General features: G+C 45.3%; 1 protein-coding gene across 3 annotated transcripts in view; it reads right to left on the minus strand.

The window, feature by feature from the left end:
- Positions 1-18,278, minus strand: part of DIP2A (disco interacting protein 2 homolog A) — a 117,122-nt gene that overhangs the window by 98,230 nt on the left and 614 nt on the right. Inside the window, exon 2 of one of the 3 annotated variants that reach the window (XM_049627661.1) lies at positions 6,560-6,651. The exons of the other annotated variants lie outside the window; for them this stretch is intronic. Within the exon in view, the coding sequence (XP_049483618.1) occupies positions 6,560-6,575 (16 nt within the window). The 5' untranslated portion in view covers positions 6,576-6,651. The remainder of the gene's footprint in view (positions 1-6,559; positions 6,652-18,278) is intronic. 3 annotated transcript variants of the gene reach the window in all.

Consider the following 18,278-nt stretch of genomic DNA (forward strand, 5'->3'; position numbering starts at 1 on the left):
TAAAAAAAATTTTTTTTAAAGACACTTTTGATGGTATGTCAATTCCATCCAAAAAAATCCAGGTAACTCATCTCAAGATCAAGTTAGTCATATCTGCAAAGACTCTTTTTCCAAATATAGTAATGTTCACAGGTTCCAACTATTAGGACATGATGGGGGGGGAGGTACCACCAATAAATGCATTACAATGTGTGACCAATAAAAAATATACACGAATCTTTAAAACTGCTATGCCCTTTGGAAGAGGAACACATGTACTCCTTGAGTCACTCTGGGAAGAGCAAACATCTCCAGGTCAACAATGCCAGATTTACCCTAACAAAGTGGCCACACAGATAAACTGTACGACTGTGGTCTAGCAGGAGCACATCGACCCACAGAATAAGACAGAAGCTGTGGCCAGAACAGGCTGATGGTCAGATGCAGAGCAAGCCTGCCTTGATCCACCCTGGATCCACTTACTCCAATACTGAGTCCACTTCGACTCCTATACTGTCTGCCAACCGCCACCCTTCGGGCCTGGCCAGGTCTGAAGGCACTCTCCATTGCCCTCTTTTCCTGAGCTCTTCCCCATGCTGGCTTGCATCTGAGCTCCTAGACCGAGGCCTTGAGGCCTCCCCCGGGGACCCTTCTCCACGTGGACTATGGGGCAATGCCAGTGCCAATGTGCAGACAGTTCATCCTCCATTTCTTTCAAAAAATACACTCAGGACTGCATGATAAGTGGTGGATATATGTCACTAAACATATGTCACAACCTACAGGGTCTACAACACCAGAAGGAAACTCAGGGAGCCTGGGTGATGACGTGTCGGTGTACATTCAATGACAGAACAATTGTACACTCTGTGGGGTGGTCATAATGGGGGAGGCTGTGCACTGTGTGGAGGACAAGCAGCGTATGGGTACTCTGCACTTGCCACTCAGTTTCGCTGTGAACTGCTCTAAAAATAGTTTACTAATTTAAAAAATATATACTCAGGGAAAAATTTGATATACCATGGTATAATCATATAAAACAAAAACAACGCCAGAAAGCAGTTAGTTAGAATGAGTCAGTTACCTGTATTAACATAATCATTGCCATAATTCTAAAAACATAGTGTTGAGATTAAAAGCAAGTTTCAGAAGGACTCATATAGATCATTTAAAACATGCAAAACAGCACCATAGATTGCTCAAGGATATATGGAAATGCGGTAAAATAAAACACCAAGTGCAGGAGAGAAGCTAGCAGAAGGGGAATAGAATCAGCATGAGTGTGGTTTCCACACCCTCTTAATGGCTCTTTGTAAAAAATCTGAAGCTAATATGACAAAAATCTTCATTTTTTGAAAAATCAAGCAGCAGGTACATGGGTGTGCATATCACGATTCTGTCAACTTTTCTGTATGTTTGAAATATTCAAAATTAGAAAGAAAATTAAACAAGAAGTGGTCATCCACACTCAACAGTCTCTGACTCTTAAAAGACCTTCAGACTGGATTTTGCAGCTGGCCACGTGGCTCTTCCCCAAGGTCAGAGTCGTCGCTCCATGAAAGTGTGTGCCATATACTCTCTCCAGTCCTCAATAGCTTATCTCATTTACGGGTGCCTGGGTGGCTCAGTCGGTTAAATGTCCAACTTGGGCCCAGGTCATGGTCTCACCTTGAGTTTGAGCCCCGTATCAGGCTCTTGTGCTGACAGCTCAGAGCCTGGAGCCTGCTTTGGATTCTGTATCTCCCTCTCTCTCTGCACCCCCTGCCTCTCTCTCTTCTCTCTCTCTCTGTCTCTGTCTCTCTCTGTCTCTCTCTCAAAAATAAACATTAAAAAAAATTTTTTAATAAATAAATAAATAATCTCATTTAGCTGAACATGCATCTAAGACAATCAAGTAAACAGACAGCAACATCACAGAGAAGGATAAGATTCTTCCATAAAAATATGGCTCTTGCCTAACAAGTCTGTATTACATAAATGTGTAAATAGATAATAAACCTTTTAAAAACAGCAAGGCTGGCTCACCCAGCTTGCCCGGTGTAACACCTGACTCTTGACCTCAGAGTTGTGAGTTCAAGCCCCACATTGAGTGTAGAAATTACTTTTTAAAAAAATGACATAATAGGGGTGCCTGGGTGGCTCAGTCGGTTGAGCATCTGACTTCAGCTCAGGTCATGATCTTGCGGTTCGTGAGTTTGAGCCCCACGTCGGGCTCTGTGCTGACAGCTCAGAGCCTGGAGCCTGCTTTGGATTCTCTGTCTTCCTCTCTCTGCCCCTTCCCTGCTCATGCTCTGTCTCTGTCTCTCAAAAATGAATAAACGTTAAAAAAAAATTTTTTTTAAATGACATAATAAAAGATTTGCTCGGACTGCTGTTTTAAAAATATTAAAAATAAAAAAATAAACATAGCAGACATTTAATGCAAGAATGCTTCTAAACATCACTAGGTGAGATAAAGTCACACTATGATGTGATACTTGTTGGACACTCACGATCAGAACTTGGAATGCTGCTCCTGCAGCTGGAAGGGGAAGTTATACATCGTCCACTCTGGCATTTCCTAACTTTTCAGCTGCACGCCTTCTCCTCAGGTGAGCTCTCCCGAGGAGTCTAAGTGGAGAGTCTGCTCTGGCCGAGGCTGGGTTTGGGGTGGGGGGTGGTGCCTGCCTTCTAGGCGCACCCCCTCTACCCCCATATAGCCGGCCGCCCTCCTAAGGGGATGGCAGATTCGGGAACACTCCTAAAAACTCTCTACACCATCCTCTCTATACCACCATCTCCCATGACTGTCCCTCCCCGGCTCAGTTCAAAGGACACACTGTCCATCTGTTACTACTCTGCCTCATTCCTATCTTCCCTACCTAGATGGTGCTCGCCGTTCTGATCTACCTTTCTGACTTTGCAGAATCTAGACTGCTGTCCACTTCTTTTTAGTTTTTAAAATTTCTGCCATTTCAATGAGATTTGGGAGAGGAGAGTTATCATTACCTCGTCATGTTCACGAGCATCAACCCGGCACAACTCCATTCCCACAAATGCTTCCCGTGTGGAAACCCTCTCCTGCCTCTGCCCATACTCTCGTCCCTCCTGCTCCTGCTGTGGCACCTTCTTCAGTCTCCCCTGCGGCCTCCTGTCTCTGCCTTTCCTTTACGGGTTTGGGTTCCCCAGGGTTTTGTCCTAGGGCCTCTCTGCGTGACTCAGTTCTCCCTACGGGGTCATCGTATTCACTTCAATCATGATTTACTGCCACTGACTTCCAAATTTCTACTTTTGGACAAGCCTTTCTAGAAAGTACCAGTCCCGCACATCCAAATGCCCCCTGGTCACCCCACACTCCACAGGTATGAAATGGACATGTTCTCTCCGAGTTCTGTTCTTTGTGAACAGTTCCATCATTTCTCAGTCACCCATTTGGGAAACTCAGGAGTCTCCCTAGACTCCCCTCTGACGTCCACTTCTTTACCCCGAAACCTGTGGATTCTACTTCAGACCATCGTCTCCATTCCACAGCCCATCATCTCTTGCCCCAGATCACTACAACGTGCTCTTTAAGTGTTCTGCTCCCAATTTTGTGCTCCACCAACCCACTCTCTCCATGCTGCCAGAAAACATTCTCAATCACCAAGTGAGAAAAGGAGGAGAGACAGAAAGGCAGAGACAGAGAAAGGTCACACAGGAATATTCCAATTGCTGCTTAATGCCTTACAAAAAAAAAAAAAGAAAAGAACTACCGACTCTATCATTTGTTAAGGAAGACCCACTTAAAATAAAGCACTTAAGAATAGCCATCCCCTTAGCCCTTTTATAAAAACGAAAAACTGGCCATCTGATTTTAAGATTTCACGGGTTCCTGAAAGCACACACGTATCATATTTCAATATTTCCCATTTTCTCCCCATGGTCGAGCACAGGGGTAGAAAGCTGTTTACTTCTCTTTAACAGAATGTCTTCGCAGAGCATACGCTTTGCCGTGCGGTCAGACACAGCAGCCAGCAGGCACTGGGGCTGTGAAAGCTGCTGCTGTTGCAGCGCTACTTACTAAAACCTCTGTCCACACTGAAGTGCGCTGCCACCACGTCCAGACAGTACTCCTCTGTACCCGAGGGTTCTAATCTATCCCAGCGGTCGGTTTGTCTGTCCCCACATAACTCAATACTCCATGTTTATTTATTCATTGCCACAGTGTTTAAGTTTAGTTTGTTTGCTTGTTTGTTTGTTTAATTTATTGAGAGAGAGAGAGAACAGGAGAGGAACAGAGAGAGAAGGAGAGAGAGAATCCCAAGCTTGAACTCACGGGCCATGAGATCATGATGTGAGCTGAAATCTACAGTTGGTCATTCAACTGCTCAACCGACTGAGCCACCCAGGAGCCTCTATTGTCACAGTTTTAAAATTACTCTTGGTTTTCTCGTAGGGAATGAGCCTGACCTTTGCTCTCTTCTTCCCACTTGAAAAATGCCTCAACTCTTCTGGGAAGTTTACTCTTTTATAAACTCTAGGGTCAGACAATATATAGACAAATTCAGGGGCGACAGGCATACCTACACTACTGAGGGTCCTTCCCTACCCCAAAACACGGTATGATACTTTCCACTCTCCTACTTCTGGTCTGCTAAAGGTCCTCAGTAATATGCTGTGAATTTCCAAATGACAGCTGACACATCTCTTGTTGGACATTCCTGGGCACCAGATTATTTTGTGGCTATTGTGAAAGGGTGGGTTTTTTTCAGCTGATTCCTTCAAACCAGTTACTTGTGGTGTGAAAACACGTTACTGATTCCCTGGGGTGGAACTGCACCCAGCACTTTGGCAGCCTTGTTAATTCTGACGCTTCACCAATTCTCTGGGACTGTTTTGTGTAAGTAAACTTACAGTTTACAAATAGTTTTGTCTCCTCCTTACCAATTGTAATATTAATAGATGTTAGATAACTAGATCTTTATTGTCTTCCTAATTTTATGGGAGTATTTTAAAAATTTAAGTTTAAAACTTTTCTTTGAGGGAGAGAGAGTGCACACGAGGGTGGGGAGGGGACAAGAGCTAGGGAGACAGAGGATCCAAAGCAGGCTGTATGCTGACAGCAGACAGCCCAGTGCGGGGCTCAAACCCACAGACCTTGACATCATGATCTGAGCCAATAATCACAAGGTCTGGGGGTTTGAGCCCCACATCGGGCTCTGTGCTGACAGCTCAGAGCCTGGAGTCTGCTCTGGATTCTATGTCTCCCTCTCTCTCGGCCCTTCCCCCACTTGCGCTCTCTCTCTCTCTCTCTCTCTCTCAAAAATAAATAAACGTTAAAAAAAATTTTAATTTAAGTTTTAATGAATTAAAAGTATATTAAATTGACTTTTCAGTTTCCCAGTCCCACTAGCCACTTTTCAAGTGTTTAATAGCCACGTATGACTAGTGGCTACCACAGTGGTAATGGCTACAGTGGCTGCAGCACTAAACCTTTCCAACACCACAGAAAATTCTAGAGCTGACAGGTACCTGTCTCAGTCCTACTCACCTCACACATCCACAACACCCACCCGGCTTCAGGAAGCATTTGAGTTTCTTTCACCACTGGTCAAGACTCCAGAGGGCCCAGTCCAGGTTCCTTACCAGGATGCATAAATCCTCCTATAAGCCAAACCCCTGCCTTTCCCAACCTGCTCTCTCTACCCATCTGCCTGGGGAGCATAGTCTGGAAATACTCCAGCCCACCTCAGCTTTGGCTCATCTTCCTTTGTCTAGCATGTTCTTCCCTGTCCTCCTACTACACCCTCTGCACACATGCTTTCAAAATAAAAAACTGCAGGGGCACCTGGGTGGCTCAGTAGGTTGAGCATCCAACTGTTGGCTTCGGCTCAGGTCATGATCCCAGCGTCGCCCAGTATGGACAGCTACCCCCAAATGAGTCCCATAGCCATTTTACAATACTGCCACTGTTTATGTGTCTTTCCACCCTCACTACGTCATGAGCATCTTGGCACTCAGTCTGTTGAATACTGTTGAATGACACGATGACACACAGAGTCAGCTTGGTGGCCAGAACGAAACAGCACAGCCAGGTGGCTTAATCAACAAGAAGTTATTTTAGCATCGCTCTTAAGGCTAGAAGTCTGAGCTCAGGGAACCAGCAGGTTTGGTTCTTCCTGAGGCCTGTCTCCATAGCTTGCAGACAGCCACCTTCTCACCTGTCCTCATGTGGCTTTTTCTCTGTGTGCAAGTGCTCCTGGTATCCCCTCCTCTAGTAGGACCTCTAGTAGTAGGTCCTGCTGGACCAGGCCCACCCTATGACCTCATTTAACCTTAATCACCTCCTTAGAGACCCTGTCTCCAGATACTGTCACGAGGGGGTGTTGGGCTTCAACAAAGGAATTTGGGCAGACACAATTCAGCCCATAAAACCAAGATTACTTACTAATAAGGCTAGAAAATCTCATTTCTAAAACCTTTATCTCTAAAATATCCTAATTTTCGTGTTCCCTGAAAAGGGCTAATCCTTAGCCTCCATCCTCAGAGATAACCAAAGGAAGAAACAAAGCCCAGGAGTTACATAGGAACTTTCCACGATAGGCTTTTTGGAGTTACTTACCTGCTTCAACAAACATGAGTGTGTCCTTTCACATTTCAGATACTCAATTTAAAGGTCTTTTATCATAGATCCTGGAGAAAAAGTTCTGAAATCTGAAAAGAAATAAAAGATCTTTCTCCGCTATTTCCAAAATGGTAATCTCAAGTCACAGTCAGTATAAACTGAAGGAACAGGATTCTATTCTTTCCTTAAAGCTGAATAACACAAAGCCAAAGTCTGAAAGGAAACCCCTACGTGATTATTGTCCCCCAGTGATTATCTGAGGTACTGCCTCAAAAATCCAGGAAGTCTTAAAAACAGAAGCCATTCATCTCCTGTGTGAAAAAGGAAGAGGGAATTTGGGTACATCACTCAAAATGATTATCAATAAATGACAGAGGCAACTATTTTTAGGTGTTGTGTCTTTTACTGATTACACAGGTTTTTCTTTGCTGTGTAGCATATAATTTCCTAGTCTTTTTAATATACAAGGGCAATATCAGAAATGTTACATAATCTTTTCTACAAAGACTGACCCACAAAGATTATGTTATTCTTACTCAGAAGCAACTTCATTGCAAACAAAATGCTATAGCAAGAATTAGTTTTTATTATTATTATTATTATTATTATTATTACTTGAGAAAGAGAGAGAGAGTGTGAGCAGGGGAGAGGGGCAGTGAGAGAAAGAATCCCCAGCAGGCCCTATGCTCAGACAGAGCCCAATGCGGGGCTTGATACTAAGACCCTAGGATCGTGACCTGAGCCAAAATTAAGAGTCTAAAGCTCAACTAAGTGAGTCACTCAGATGCCCCTATTATTTTTTTTTTTTAGTAATCTGTACACCCAACATGGGGCTCAAACTCATTAAGATTAAGAGTAGCATGCTCGACTAACTGAACCGGCCAGGCATCCCGGTGAGAATTACTTTTAAAGGGTTTACTAGCAGGGATGCCAGGGTGGCTCGGTCGATTGAGCGCCCAACTCTTGATCTAGGTTTAGGTCACGATCTCATGGTTTGTGAGACTGAGCCCCACATTAGGCTTTCAGCTGACAGTGTGGAGCCTGCTTGGGATTCTCCCTCTCCTCTCTCTGCCACTCCCCTGCTCCTGCGCGCTCTCTCTCTCTCTCTTTCTCTTTCTCTCTGCCCCTTCCCCACTCACATGTGCGCCCTCTCTCCCTCCCTCTCTCATAATAAATAAACTGAAAAAAAAAGATTTACTAGCAGAGCAGAATAAAGTAACTTAATCTTACTTTGTTCCTACCCTTTCTCCAGGTAGGTCATGGTACAGTAACCAAATACTTGGTATGAATTCGTTCTTACTTTATTATTATTTTTTTAACATTCATTTTTGAGAGACAGAAAGAGACAGAGTGCAAGTGGGGGAGGGGCAGAGAGAGAAGGAGACACAGAATCTGAAGCAGGCTCCAGACTCTGAGCCGTCAGCACAGAGCCCAACGCAGGGTGCAAATCCATGCACCGTGAGCTCATGACCCGAGCCGAAGTTGGATGCTCAACCGACTAAGCCACCCAGGCGTCCGTTTTTATTTTAAATAAATGTTGCATATCACATCAGGCAAAACAACACATTAAAAGATGAAATAAAAATGTATTTTCAAAAATTACAACTGTTTTCTTACTTTTTAACTAAAACAATGGACCGCTCAACCTAGACCCTGATGATGAGATGGGCACGGCAGCAACATGCTGGCTAACATTCACTGGGGACACACCACATGAAATGTGGGTGCCAACTATGAGGCACGGTGTGACACTGCTCCCCAAGGCTCATATTTCCATGGGGACATTTCACCAGGCAGAGACTCTTCATTCGCACAGACCAGGGCCCCCACTCCAGTCTCTTTTCAAACTTCTAAGTCCTGGAGGCATATTTACCCCACTTTGTGAGACTAAAGGTCTAAAGAGAGAAGGAGCTAAATGACCAATAGCAGCTCCTCACAGAGCACGACCCAGACCCCACATGCCCCATACCTCAGCAGAAGGCCTGCCCTGGGGAGCAAGGCCAGGTGGCCCTCCCCAAGAAGGCTGTCCTCGAGGCTGCCAACAAGTACCTCGTGTGAGAAAGGCACAGGCAGCCGGGTCCCAAGAAAGGACCCAAGAAAGGGTCCTACTCCAGACCCAGCCAGCACTGAGCAGGATGGCAGTGCCATTCTCTTCAAGGTCCTTGTGACGACTGAGCGGGGCAGACACTTGGGACAACATTCTCTGGAAGAACCTCCTTACAGTAAGTGCTCCAATGCTAGAGTCACGCGAGGGAGGTGGGTTTTCAGCACCACTGGTCAATCTTCAATAGAACCAGCTCTTAATTAGTAGTCAGGAATAGGTCAGGCACAAACCCCCATAGGACTAACAGGGAAGGGGCTCTAGCATCAGCATACCAAATTTGTGATCCTCTCAGTACCTGTCACATGAATGAAGCATTTAATGAACATGTCCTGTCTGCAGTAGTGAATGCATTCCTCAAAGTCATCTTGAAACAGCGAAACAAGGCAACCAGCTGGCGTCACTGTTGTCATGGTGAGCGCATTCTGACCAGTTCTTCCTTGAATCAATGAACAAGTGCGTTTTCCCTCAAATCCAGTCACCCTTCTTTCTCTTCCCCATCTCGCCACCGTGAGTGCGGGCAGCACCTCAAACCGAAGCCCAGTACTCACGTCCTGACTCCTTGCCGCCTTCCCCACCGGCGCCCGTCAGCCAATTCCTTCCATTTCTCCTTCGGGCCCAGTGGCTTCTCGCCCCACGACGGCTGCCATTTCTCACGCAGCAGCGCCTGCCTCCTAAGTGACCTGAACCCAGCTCACTCTTGCCTCCCTGCGGTCCATTCCTGACACCACAGCTGGGGAGTCTTCAAGGACATAAACCGTCAAAGCAGCAGAAGCTCCAGGGGCCACTCATCACACTTAAAGTAGAAACCAGTAGATCCCCAGGCTCGGCCTAGGCTCAGGGGGCCTAGGCTCAGGCGGCCTTTCAGGCCTATCTCCTTCAAGCCGCCCACCTTCTCATCGCCCAACTGGTTGGGATGCTCCCTCCCCAGTCACGTGGAGGCACCTGCCCAGAGGTGTTTTCTGACCACTGGTCTAAAACCACATCCCCAAGTCCCAGTCGTTGGCTTTCTTTACAGCAGAGCCTGGATTTATGTAGGTCAGTGGACGTGGATGACATGGCAGCGGCTCTGGTGCCAGGGACACAGAGGACAGCAAGGCAGGTTTGGCCCCAGCTCTCATGAAGTATCGTGAAGGACCACTAAACCAGAATCAGCCACAGGCAAGAGGGTCCTGAGAAGAGTGAACAATCCAATTCAATACACACTGACCAGCAACTATGTGACAGGTACAGTCTCGGAGTGCAGACCATTGATAAGGGAGATAGACACGCAAACCAACACCAGCAGATGATAAATCAGCCTTTCAACCTGGGTCTAGACCAGAGAGCCCCGATGGCAGTTTAGGGCCTCTGAGAAGCAGATGCTAAGACAGGATAGACATGCAAGAGACATGCAAGCGATTTACGTGGGAAGTGCAGGTGAAGGAGGGAGCCGGAGGAGGCCAGAAAGTTGTCTGACAAGACGCAGGTGATCCCTTGCAGAGGGGGGAGGAAAGGAAGGCAGAGTGGGTGGAAAAAGTCTTAGACTCCACACAGCTCTAAGCAAGTTTCAGGCCAGTGTGGAATCCTGGAGCCAAAGTCCCCAGCAGAAGCCTCAGGCTTCCAGGAAGGGGTCTGCTTTTGTATTCCCGCAATGGAAGTGGGGCTCAGCGTGAAGCTGGTGTGGACCCACAACCCAGAGGTGAGGCCAGAGGTGGATACAGCCACTGTGGGGCTCAGAACAACCTACTAGATCACACTGGAGACTTGAGCCTCACATCAGCAGGGACTCCACTGGTAGTTTCTTCCTGGTAGTTTAGGCAACAAAGACCAAATTCTGGTTCGATGGCTCCCTGAGGCACAGGTCTGTCCTGCTGATGGATGGCTTCACTGAATTTGAAAAACTATTGACAAAAAGCTAAGTATTCAGTCAACCACAGATGATTCTTGATTTCAAATTGAAAATAGGAGGGGGTGACTGGGTGGCTCAGTTAGTTAAGCATCAACCTCAGCTCAGGTCATGATCTCGAGGTCCCTGAGCTCGAGCCCCGTATCAGGCTCTGTGCTGACAGCTCACAGCCTAGAGCCTGCTTCAGATTCTGTGTCTCCCTCTCTCTCGGTCCCTCCCCATCTCACGCTGTCTCTCTCTCTCTTAAAAATAAACATTAAAATAAAATAAAATAAAATAAAATAAAATAAAATAAAATAAAAAATAGGATGGTGCCTGGGTGGCACAGTCAGTTGAGCATCTGACTCTTGGTTTTGGTTCAGGTCATGACCTCACAGCCATAAAACTGAGGCCCCATTGGGCTCCATGCTGGGTGTGGAGCCTGCTTAAGATTCTCTCTCTCTCTCTCTCTCTCTCTCTCTCTCTCTCTCTCCCTCTGCGCCTCCCCCACTGACACATGTGTGCCCTCTCTCCAAAAAAAAAAACAAAAAACAAAACTGTGAAACAAAACAAAACTGAAAATGGGGTGCCTGATTGGCTTCATCAGTGGAGCATGCAACTCTTGATCTCAGGGTCTTGAGTTCTAGCTCTACATTGGGTATGGAGCCTACTTAAAATAAAAATTAAAATAAAAAATTAAATAAAACTGAAAAAAAATACCATGTGTAGTTTTTGCCCTTTTATTAATTAAATAATCATTCGTTAAAACGCCTAAAATATGCTAGGTACTGAGGACAGACCAAAACCTCCTCTTGAAGTGTTCCCTATGACGTAGCAAAGAAAAACAAGCAAACAAATACAACAGTGTGATAAATCCTACGACAGGGACACAATGAGTGCTACGGGGACACAGAAGAGTAGGCACCTAACTGGAGAAGGGTGGGTGGTGTTTCTTAGAGGAAGGCAGAACTTCAAAGAGAAAGTGAAGTTTAAATTTAAGTCCTAAAACAAAGGCAGGAATTCAACAGTACAGAATAGTTGGCAATGAAATGTGCAAAGTTTTAGGATATTAAAACTGAAATCAGGGGCGCCTGGGTGGCTCAGTCGGTTAAGCGTCCAACTTCGGCCTCAGGTCATGATCTCACAGTCAGTGATTCGAGTCCCACATCGGGCTCTGTGCTGACAGCTCAGAGCCTAGAGCCTGCTTCAGATTCTGCGTCTCCCTCGCTCTCTGCCCCTCCCCCACTCACACTCTGTCTCTGTCTCTCAAAGATGAATAAATGTTAAAAAAAAAAATTTTTTTTTAAACTGAAATCATAGTATTGATATTCTTTTAAAAATTTATAAATCAAAATTCTCTAAGAAGAAAATTTATACATGTATATATATTTTTAATGTTTATTTATTTTTGAGAGAGACAGAGAGACAGAAGGACAGAGTGCAAGCAGGGAAGGGGCAGAGAGAGAGGGAGACACACAATCCAAAGCAGGCTCCAGGCTCTAAGCTATCAGCACAGAGCCTGACACGGGGCTCGAACCCACAAGCCATAAATAAGACCATGACCTGAGCCGAAGTCGGACACCCAACCGACTGAGCCACCCAGGCGCCCCAAGAAAAAAAAATTGTGAACAGACAACTGTGCTAGAATGATTCACTACAAATAGAAAAAAATTCTAAAGGAAATATTCCTGAATCATACAAGCTATCATTTTTACAGTAAAAAATTTTTAAGTATTATTTTTAGAGATTTTCAAACATGCTTTATGAATTGAAAGATCTGACTGACTTTACATATACAACCAGAAGTCCTTCTTACACCAGGAAAGAGCTAAAAAATATGTTACAAAAAGTATAAAGAAAAAGATAATGGCATCTAGTATTTCCTTAAAAACTCTGTTAGAGTTGCACGGACTGGCACTGCTCAAAGGTTTTAGGCTCAGGACCCCTTCACGCTCTTAAAAATTACTGAGGACTCCGGAGAGTTTTTGTTTGTGTGTGTTATAACTGATCAACGTTTACCATATTAGAAATTAAAATGGTAAAAATGTTAAAATATTTAATTCACTGAAATTTTTTATAATAAGCTATGTTAACATAAACATTTTTTTTTTAATTTTTTTTTTTAACGTTTATTTATTTTTGAGACAGGGAGAGACAAAGCATGAACGGGGGAGGGTCAGAGAGAGAGGGAGACACAGAATCTGAAACAGGCTCCAGGCTCTGAGCTGTCAGCACAGAGCCCGACGCGGGGCTCGAACCCACGGAGTGCGAGATCGTGACCTGAGCCGAAGTCGGACACCCAACCGACTGAGCCACCCAGGCGCCCCTAACATAAACATATTTTTAATAAAAAGTAGTAGATTTCCAAAGCCAAAAACATTCAGTGAGTACAGGTATTGTTTTACTTTTACAAACCCCTTTAGTACCTGGCTTTATAGAAAACAGTTGGATAGATTCTCTTATCAGAATCAACATTCAATCTTATTGCAACATGTGGCTTCATTTGAAGTCAGATCCCGCCTCACACACACATATATGTTGGAAAAGGGAAAGGTGTTTCAGTAGCCTTTTGAGATCATTGTGGACATTCTTCTATGATACCACACCACCAAAACCAGGCAAGTGGTAGGTAGCTTCCCACTGAATAGTTGCAATGTTGAGTCTAAAACCGTATCAATGAACTTTTCAGAACTTTTCCTACTGTTACATTACAACCCAATGGTTGTATCTTTTACCCATGCACAAATTTGTAACATGATACCTTGATATTTAGAAAACACTGGTTCACAGGGCTCCTGGGTGGCTCAGTCAGTTGAGCGACTTTGGTGCAGGTCATGATCTCACGGTTCATGAATCCAAGCCCCGCATCGGGCTTGTTGCCGTCAGCCTGTCAGCACAGAGCCTGCTTTGGATCCTTTATCCCCCTCTCTCTACCCCTACCCCGCTTGCGCTCTCTCAAAAATAAATAAACATTGAAAAAAGAAAATACTGGTTCACAGAATTATGTAGACCTTCCTAATGTTGACACATTTCATTATAATATCAAATACACTAATACTGCCACTGATCTCATCAAAAAGTATTTAATGTAATAGGAAGTTGTCATGCTCATGGTACAGATAAGTTTTATAAAATTTAAATTTTTGTTCAAAAGCACAAATAGTACCATTGACCACAAATTCTGACAGCTGTTCTCTTTCATTTACGTTCTAGAAAATGTCCATCAACTATCCAAGTCTCAATAAATACAGTTTATCTACAACCCACTTTTTGAAGCAAAAATAGCATTCTGCGACAAGTCATTAGCTCATTTTGTAACTCAAAATACACAACCGCTATTCCTCAAAACAGGCCCTGTACCTCTCTGTGTGGCACCTCTCATTTCCTCACACAGACTCTTAAAAAGACAAGTATTCAAGGGTTGAGATTTAAGAAAATTAATTTTTATTGCTTCATCAGTAAAAGGAAGGCTATGTTTAAGTCAAACTGGGGAGTTGGTGAAGAAAGCAACGATGTCAGTATGATTGGGGGCCCTGGCCTCAATTGGTGCTAAGGTACCAGCATCGCTTGTCTATCAATACAAACACAGAGAAAACAGCCATGACATCTTCGTGTTATTATGACAAGTTATTATGAAAAGTCTTCCCTCACAGGCCCCCAGAAAGGGCCTCAGAGACCCCCAGAGGTCAGTGAACCACTGTTTAGGAAGCACCAGCAGATTACTTCTGAAAGGAAACCTAGGAAATGGATAGCAGAGAACACTGCTAGAGAGGTGTGGAGGGGGGGTTGGATGCGCATGTGCACGCGTGCACACACACACACACACACACACACACACTCATTCACTCACTCTATCCTACATTTCCTTGGAACCGCTTCACTTCTCTGCCACCTGTATCTGCACGACTTTTTAATATAACCGTGTGCAAAGCTGATCCATGAAGAAACAGAGCTAACCCTGACCTCTGACAGCTGAAACATTAGCTAGTGTCCAGCGGGCACTCAACAATCACTGAATGTACAAATAACAAATACAAAAAACAAAAAGTGGCAAGAATTCCAAAAGTGGGAGCAAGTGCGATGAGAGTTGCAAGAAAGTAGCCACATGAGAGATGATCAAGAAAGGCTCCAAATAAGAAGGCATTTGGGTTGGGCTTTGATGGGTGAAAAGAATTTGGACATGAGAACTTTAATACACCACAAAATATTTACAAAGCGCAACGCATGTTTACTGACATAAAGGCAAGGTCAGGCTACCATTTGAAAATGAAGAATTATGTCACAAAGTATAGACATTAAAGACATTTAAAGAGGAAAACAGCTTTGTGAAGAAGTCCCTTCCTCTGCACACACAGAGCTTCCCCCTTTTTCACTTGCCTGCATCCAGGCTGCGGCCCCTGCATTGACAGAATGCAATAAAACAAGAACCAGACTAGAGTTAAAGCTTTGAAATAGACCCGTTAACCAGAATAAAGAAACGGGAGTGGAGCAAATGTAGTCATTATGTAGGAACTTCCATTCTAAGCCACCGCAGGCCACTAAAACAAAGCACAAACTTCACACCACCATCCATGTGTTGAGAGCAGCTGGGCAGCAATAGCCCCAAGACACTAGGTGGTACCAAATCAGTTGGGAGGTATACAGGAGGCAATCTGACACTATAATAGGTAAAGCACAAGTGTTTGGGAATTAACTCTCTTTTAAAGTCACACTTTTAATAACCTCATTTTCATCCATGGACATTTTCATATGCTTTGAGGAGCCACAAGTGTGAATTCTATGTGTTTGTGGCAGGGGTGGGGGCAGGGTAGGGCGTCTAAGAAGAGCGGGTGGGGTTCTGTGGAGCTCCACCTTTCACCCACATCTTAATTTTAAGGAAAGCATAACACGGGTGCAACAGCCAGGAAAGTTAGGGAGCAAGACCACAGTTGTGCCTTATTTCCCTCTTGGGAATCCATAACGGAAAGTCACAAATCTGCCCTATGGGGAAAAAAAATCAGTGCGTTCTAAGACCAGAACCTTCCCTAACAGCCAATCCCAACTACAATGGCCAATGACGAGAATCCAATGAAGATGCTGGAGAACAAGGCCACATGAGTTATGAATAAAGGCAGGGGCATACTTTCAACCAGTCACGGGTGTACAGGCCAAGGGGAAGTTGTGCAGGATTTTCCAGATCATCCAGGTATCTAGCACCACCTGTCTCCACAGAGGCAGCCCTTTGTCCGTGAAGCTCCTCTGTCCCCTGACCTGCCTAGCACAGTGTCAAGTCTAGGTTTAAGCAAGTTCTCATTCAGACAAATGTGCGCACTGTGAAGTCATCCTATTTTGACATTACTTTCTTGTGAATGAGAAGTTTATCCCCCCACACAATGGGAGGCAGGGAGGTACAGGACAAAGAGAGGTCCGCGTCCTCCTTCTACTCGATCAAAAGTTAACAGCGACAACAATGAAACTAACTTGGGCTGCTTGAGGACTGTATTTCATTAATATTACCTTCCTGTAATTATATAAATAAAACACCTTCCCAGTGTCAAAGCATGTTCGTGTATGCTGTATGGAACTTTACAAGAACTATAGGATGTCAGTAAGGCTGGTGTTCACCCCTTCTACAGCTGACCAAACCCAAGTTCATGGCTGTTATTATTCGATGGAGGTTCACGGACACTTACCAGATGCCAGCCACCGTGTGAAGACGCCAAAAGTCTGCCTAAGATGCAGTCCCTATCACAAAGCATCTCCAAGTCCAACAGGGAGGCCCTGTGTCAACAACAATCACAACACAAACTGAAAAAGCCAGCATCAAAGGTATGGAAACACCCCGGGAGCAGGGCCAAGCATGACTGTGCCCGAATAATCACTGACCTATTTGGGCCAAAAGAAAGGTGTCAAGCCAGTCTAGAAGCTGGGACACAAGCCAGGGCTCCCGCCTCCCCGGCTGCTGCTTCACTCCATTCTTTCTTTTGAACGCTCTGTTCCCCACCTTCCTCAGCTTCAGCTATGTTTCCAGGTTCCTCTCCACTTACATATAATATTATACCCTTACTTATCTATCCGTCATCCACACAGGTCTGAAATGACGACAGCAGAAACACATTCAACAGACAAAAGGCACTTTTTCATTGAAGTACTTGCACTATCATACAAATTACCAAATTCTTGAGGATCCAATCTCGTCTGTCAACTCCCTAGAAAGCACTCAAACACACAACCACAAAACAAGAATTGAGGGAATGACAAATCCACTGGAGTAGAAACTAGGAGTGATCTGCAAAAACATCTGAAATATGTAAAGCCTAAACTGCATCTACACGATTTTCCCCTGATGAAGAGCTGTAACAAATTCAGGACAGTACTTCCTGTCAGAACCATTCCTGATTCAAGCTTTTCAGACTTCTCAAGAGCATCTAATCACAAAGCACCCTCAAATCCACCCACTTCTTATTGCACTTCCAGTAAAAAAAAAAAAAAAAAAAAAAAAAGTGTCACATATCATAGAGCCTTAAAAAATTTCAACGTCGAATTCACAACAGTTGCAGGTAGATGCCATATTATCTGTAAAAGAAAGATAACCACCTACCACTCTGAGGTCAGTGGGGATTAAATGAGTTAGTCCAAGCAAGTTCATACTTATTTATTAGATGGTTGTTTCAAAACTTCCCTACCCCAACCTGAGCCAAACATATCAACCTGAAACTTAAAGTAAGAATAACTGGACTACGGAAAAAATGACTTGTAAAAACCGAAAATGCATTTAAGTTTTGAAAACAGTTATATAGATGCTTTTCTTCAAAGGCTGCAAGGCTGCCCTGATACTGGGCAAAAACTTGCTCTTCCCGCGATGAATCCAAACAGAACATCAGGACACAAGTCTTGGGCACGAGGTAACGTCTAGACGGGGAAAGCCACCCACCTCTGAGGGGGAATCACTCCAGTCTATTTTTAACAAACATTTATTGAACTTTTTTTTTTTTTAATTTTTAAAAATTCCGAAAATGGGGCAACTTGGCATATGTTATTTTAGCCGGAACAATCCGGAGAGTCAGGCGCTGTTCTAAGCCCGCTCTACCGCGGAGGAAACTGACACACAAGGCTGGAGTTGGGCTCACGGGTCCACACTCCACGCCAGCAGCAGCTGCCCGGGTACAGCCACCCTCAGGAAGCTCAGACCTGCAGCCTAAACCTCGGACACACACCGCCTACTGCTTGGACAGACAAAAAAAACCAAAAAACAAAAAACGGTCATTCCCGTCGAGACTCACGTGCTTTAGGCCAAACCACGCAAACAGCAGGGCACAGCGACCCGCCGGAAACCCAAAGGCTGGGGGCAGAGGAAGGGGGGATCCGATCTCCGGATGAGGGCTGGGAGGGGACCCCAGGATCCGAGATGAGGGCCAGGCAGGATCTAGGTCGGGGTCTTGGGGTCCTGGGGTGAGGGCAGGGAGGGGCTCCCGGGGTCCGTGGTGAGGGCTCGCGGAATCCGGGCTGGAGTCTGGGGTCCCGGGATCCGAGGTGAGGGCAGGGCGGGGGTCTCGGGGTCCCGGGTGAGAGCCGGGAGGGAATCGGGCCGGGGTCTGGGGTCCCAGGGTGAAGGCAGGGCGGGGGTGCCGGAGTCCGGGCTGGGAAGGGGTCCCGGGGCGGGGGGGTGGGGGCGTGAGGGCAGGGCGGGATGCTGGCCAGGGTCCCGGGGTCCGAGGTGAGGGCCGGACGGGATCCGGGCTGGGGACTGGGGTCCCGGGGTCTGAGGT

Source organism: Panthera uncia, chromosome C2, assembly GCF_023721935.1.
Source record: "Panthera uncia isolate 11264 chromosome C2, Puncia_PCG_1.0, whole genome shotgun sequence".
NCBI lineage: Eukaryota > Metazoa > Chordata > Mammalia > Carnivora > Felidae > Panthera > Panthera uncia.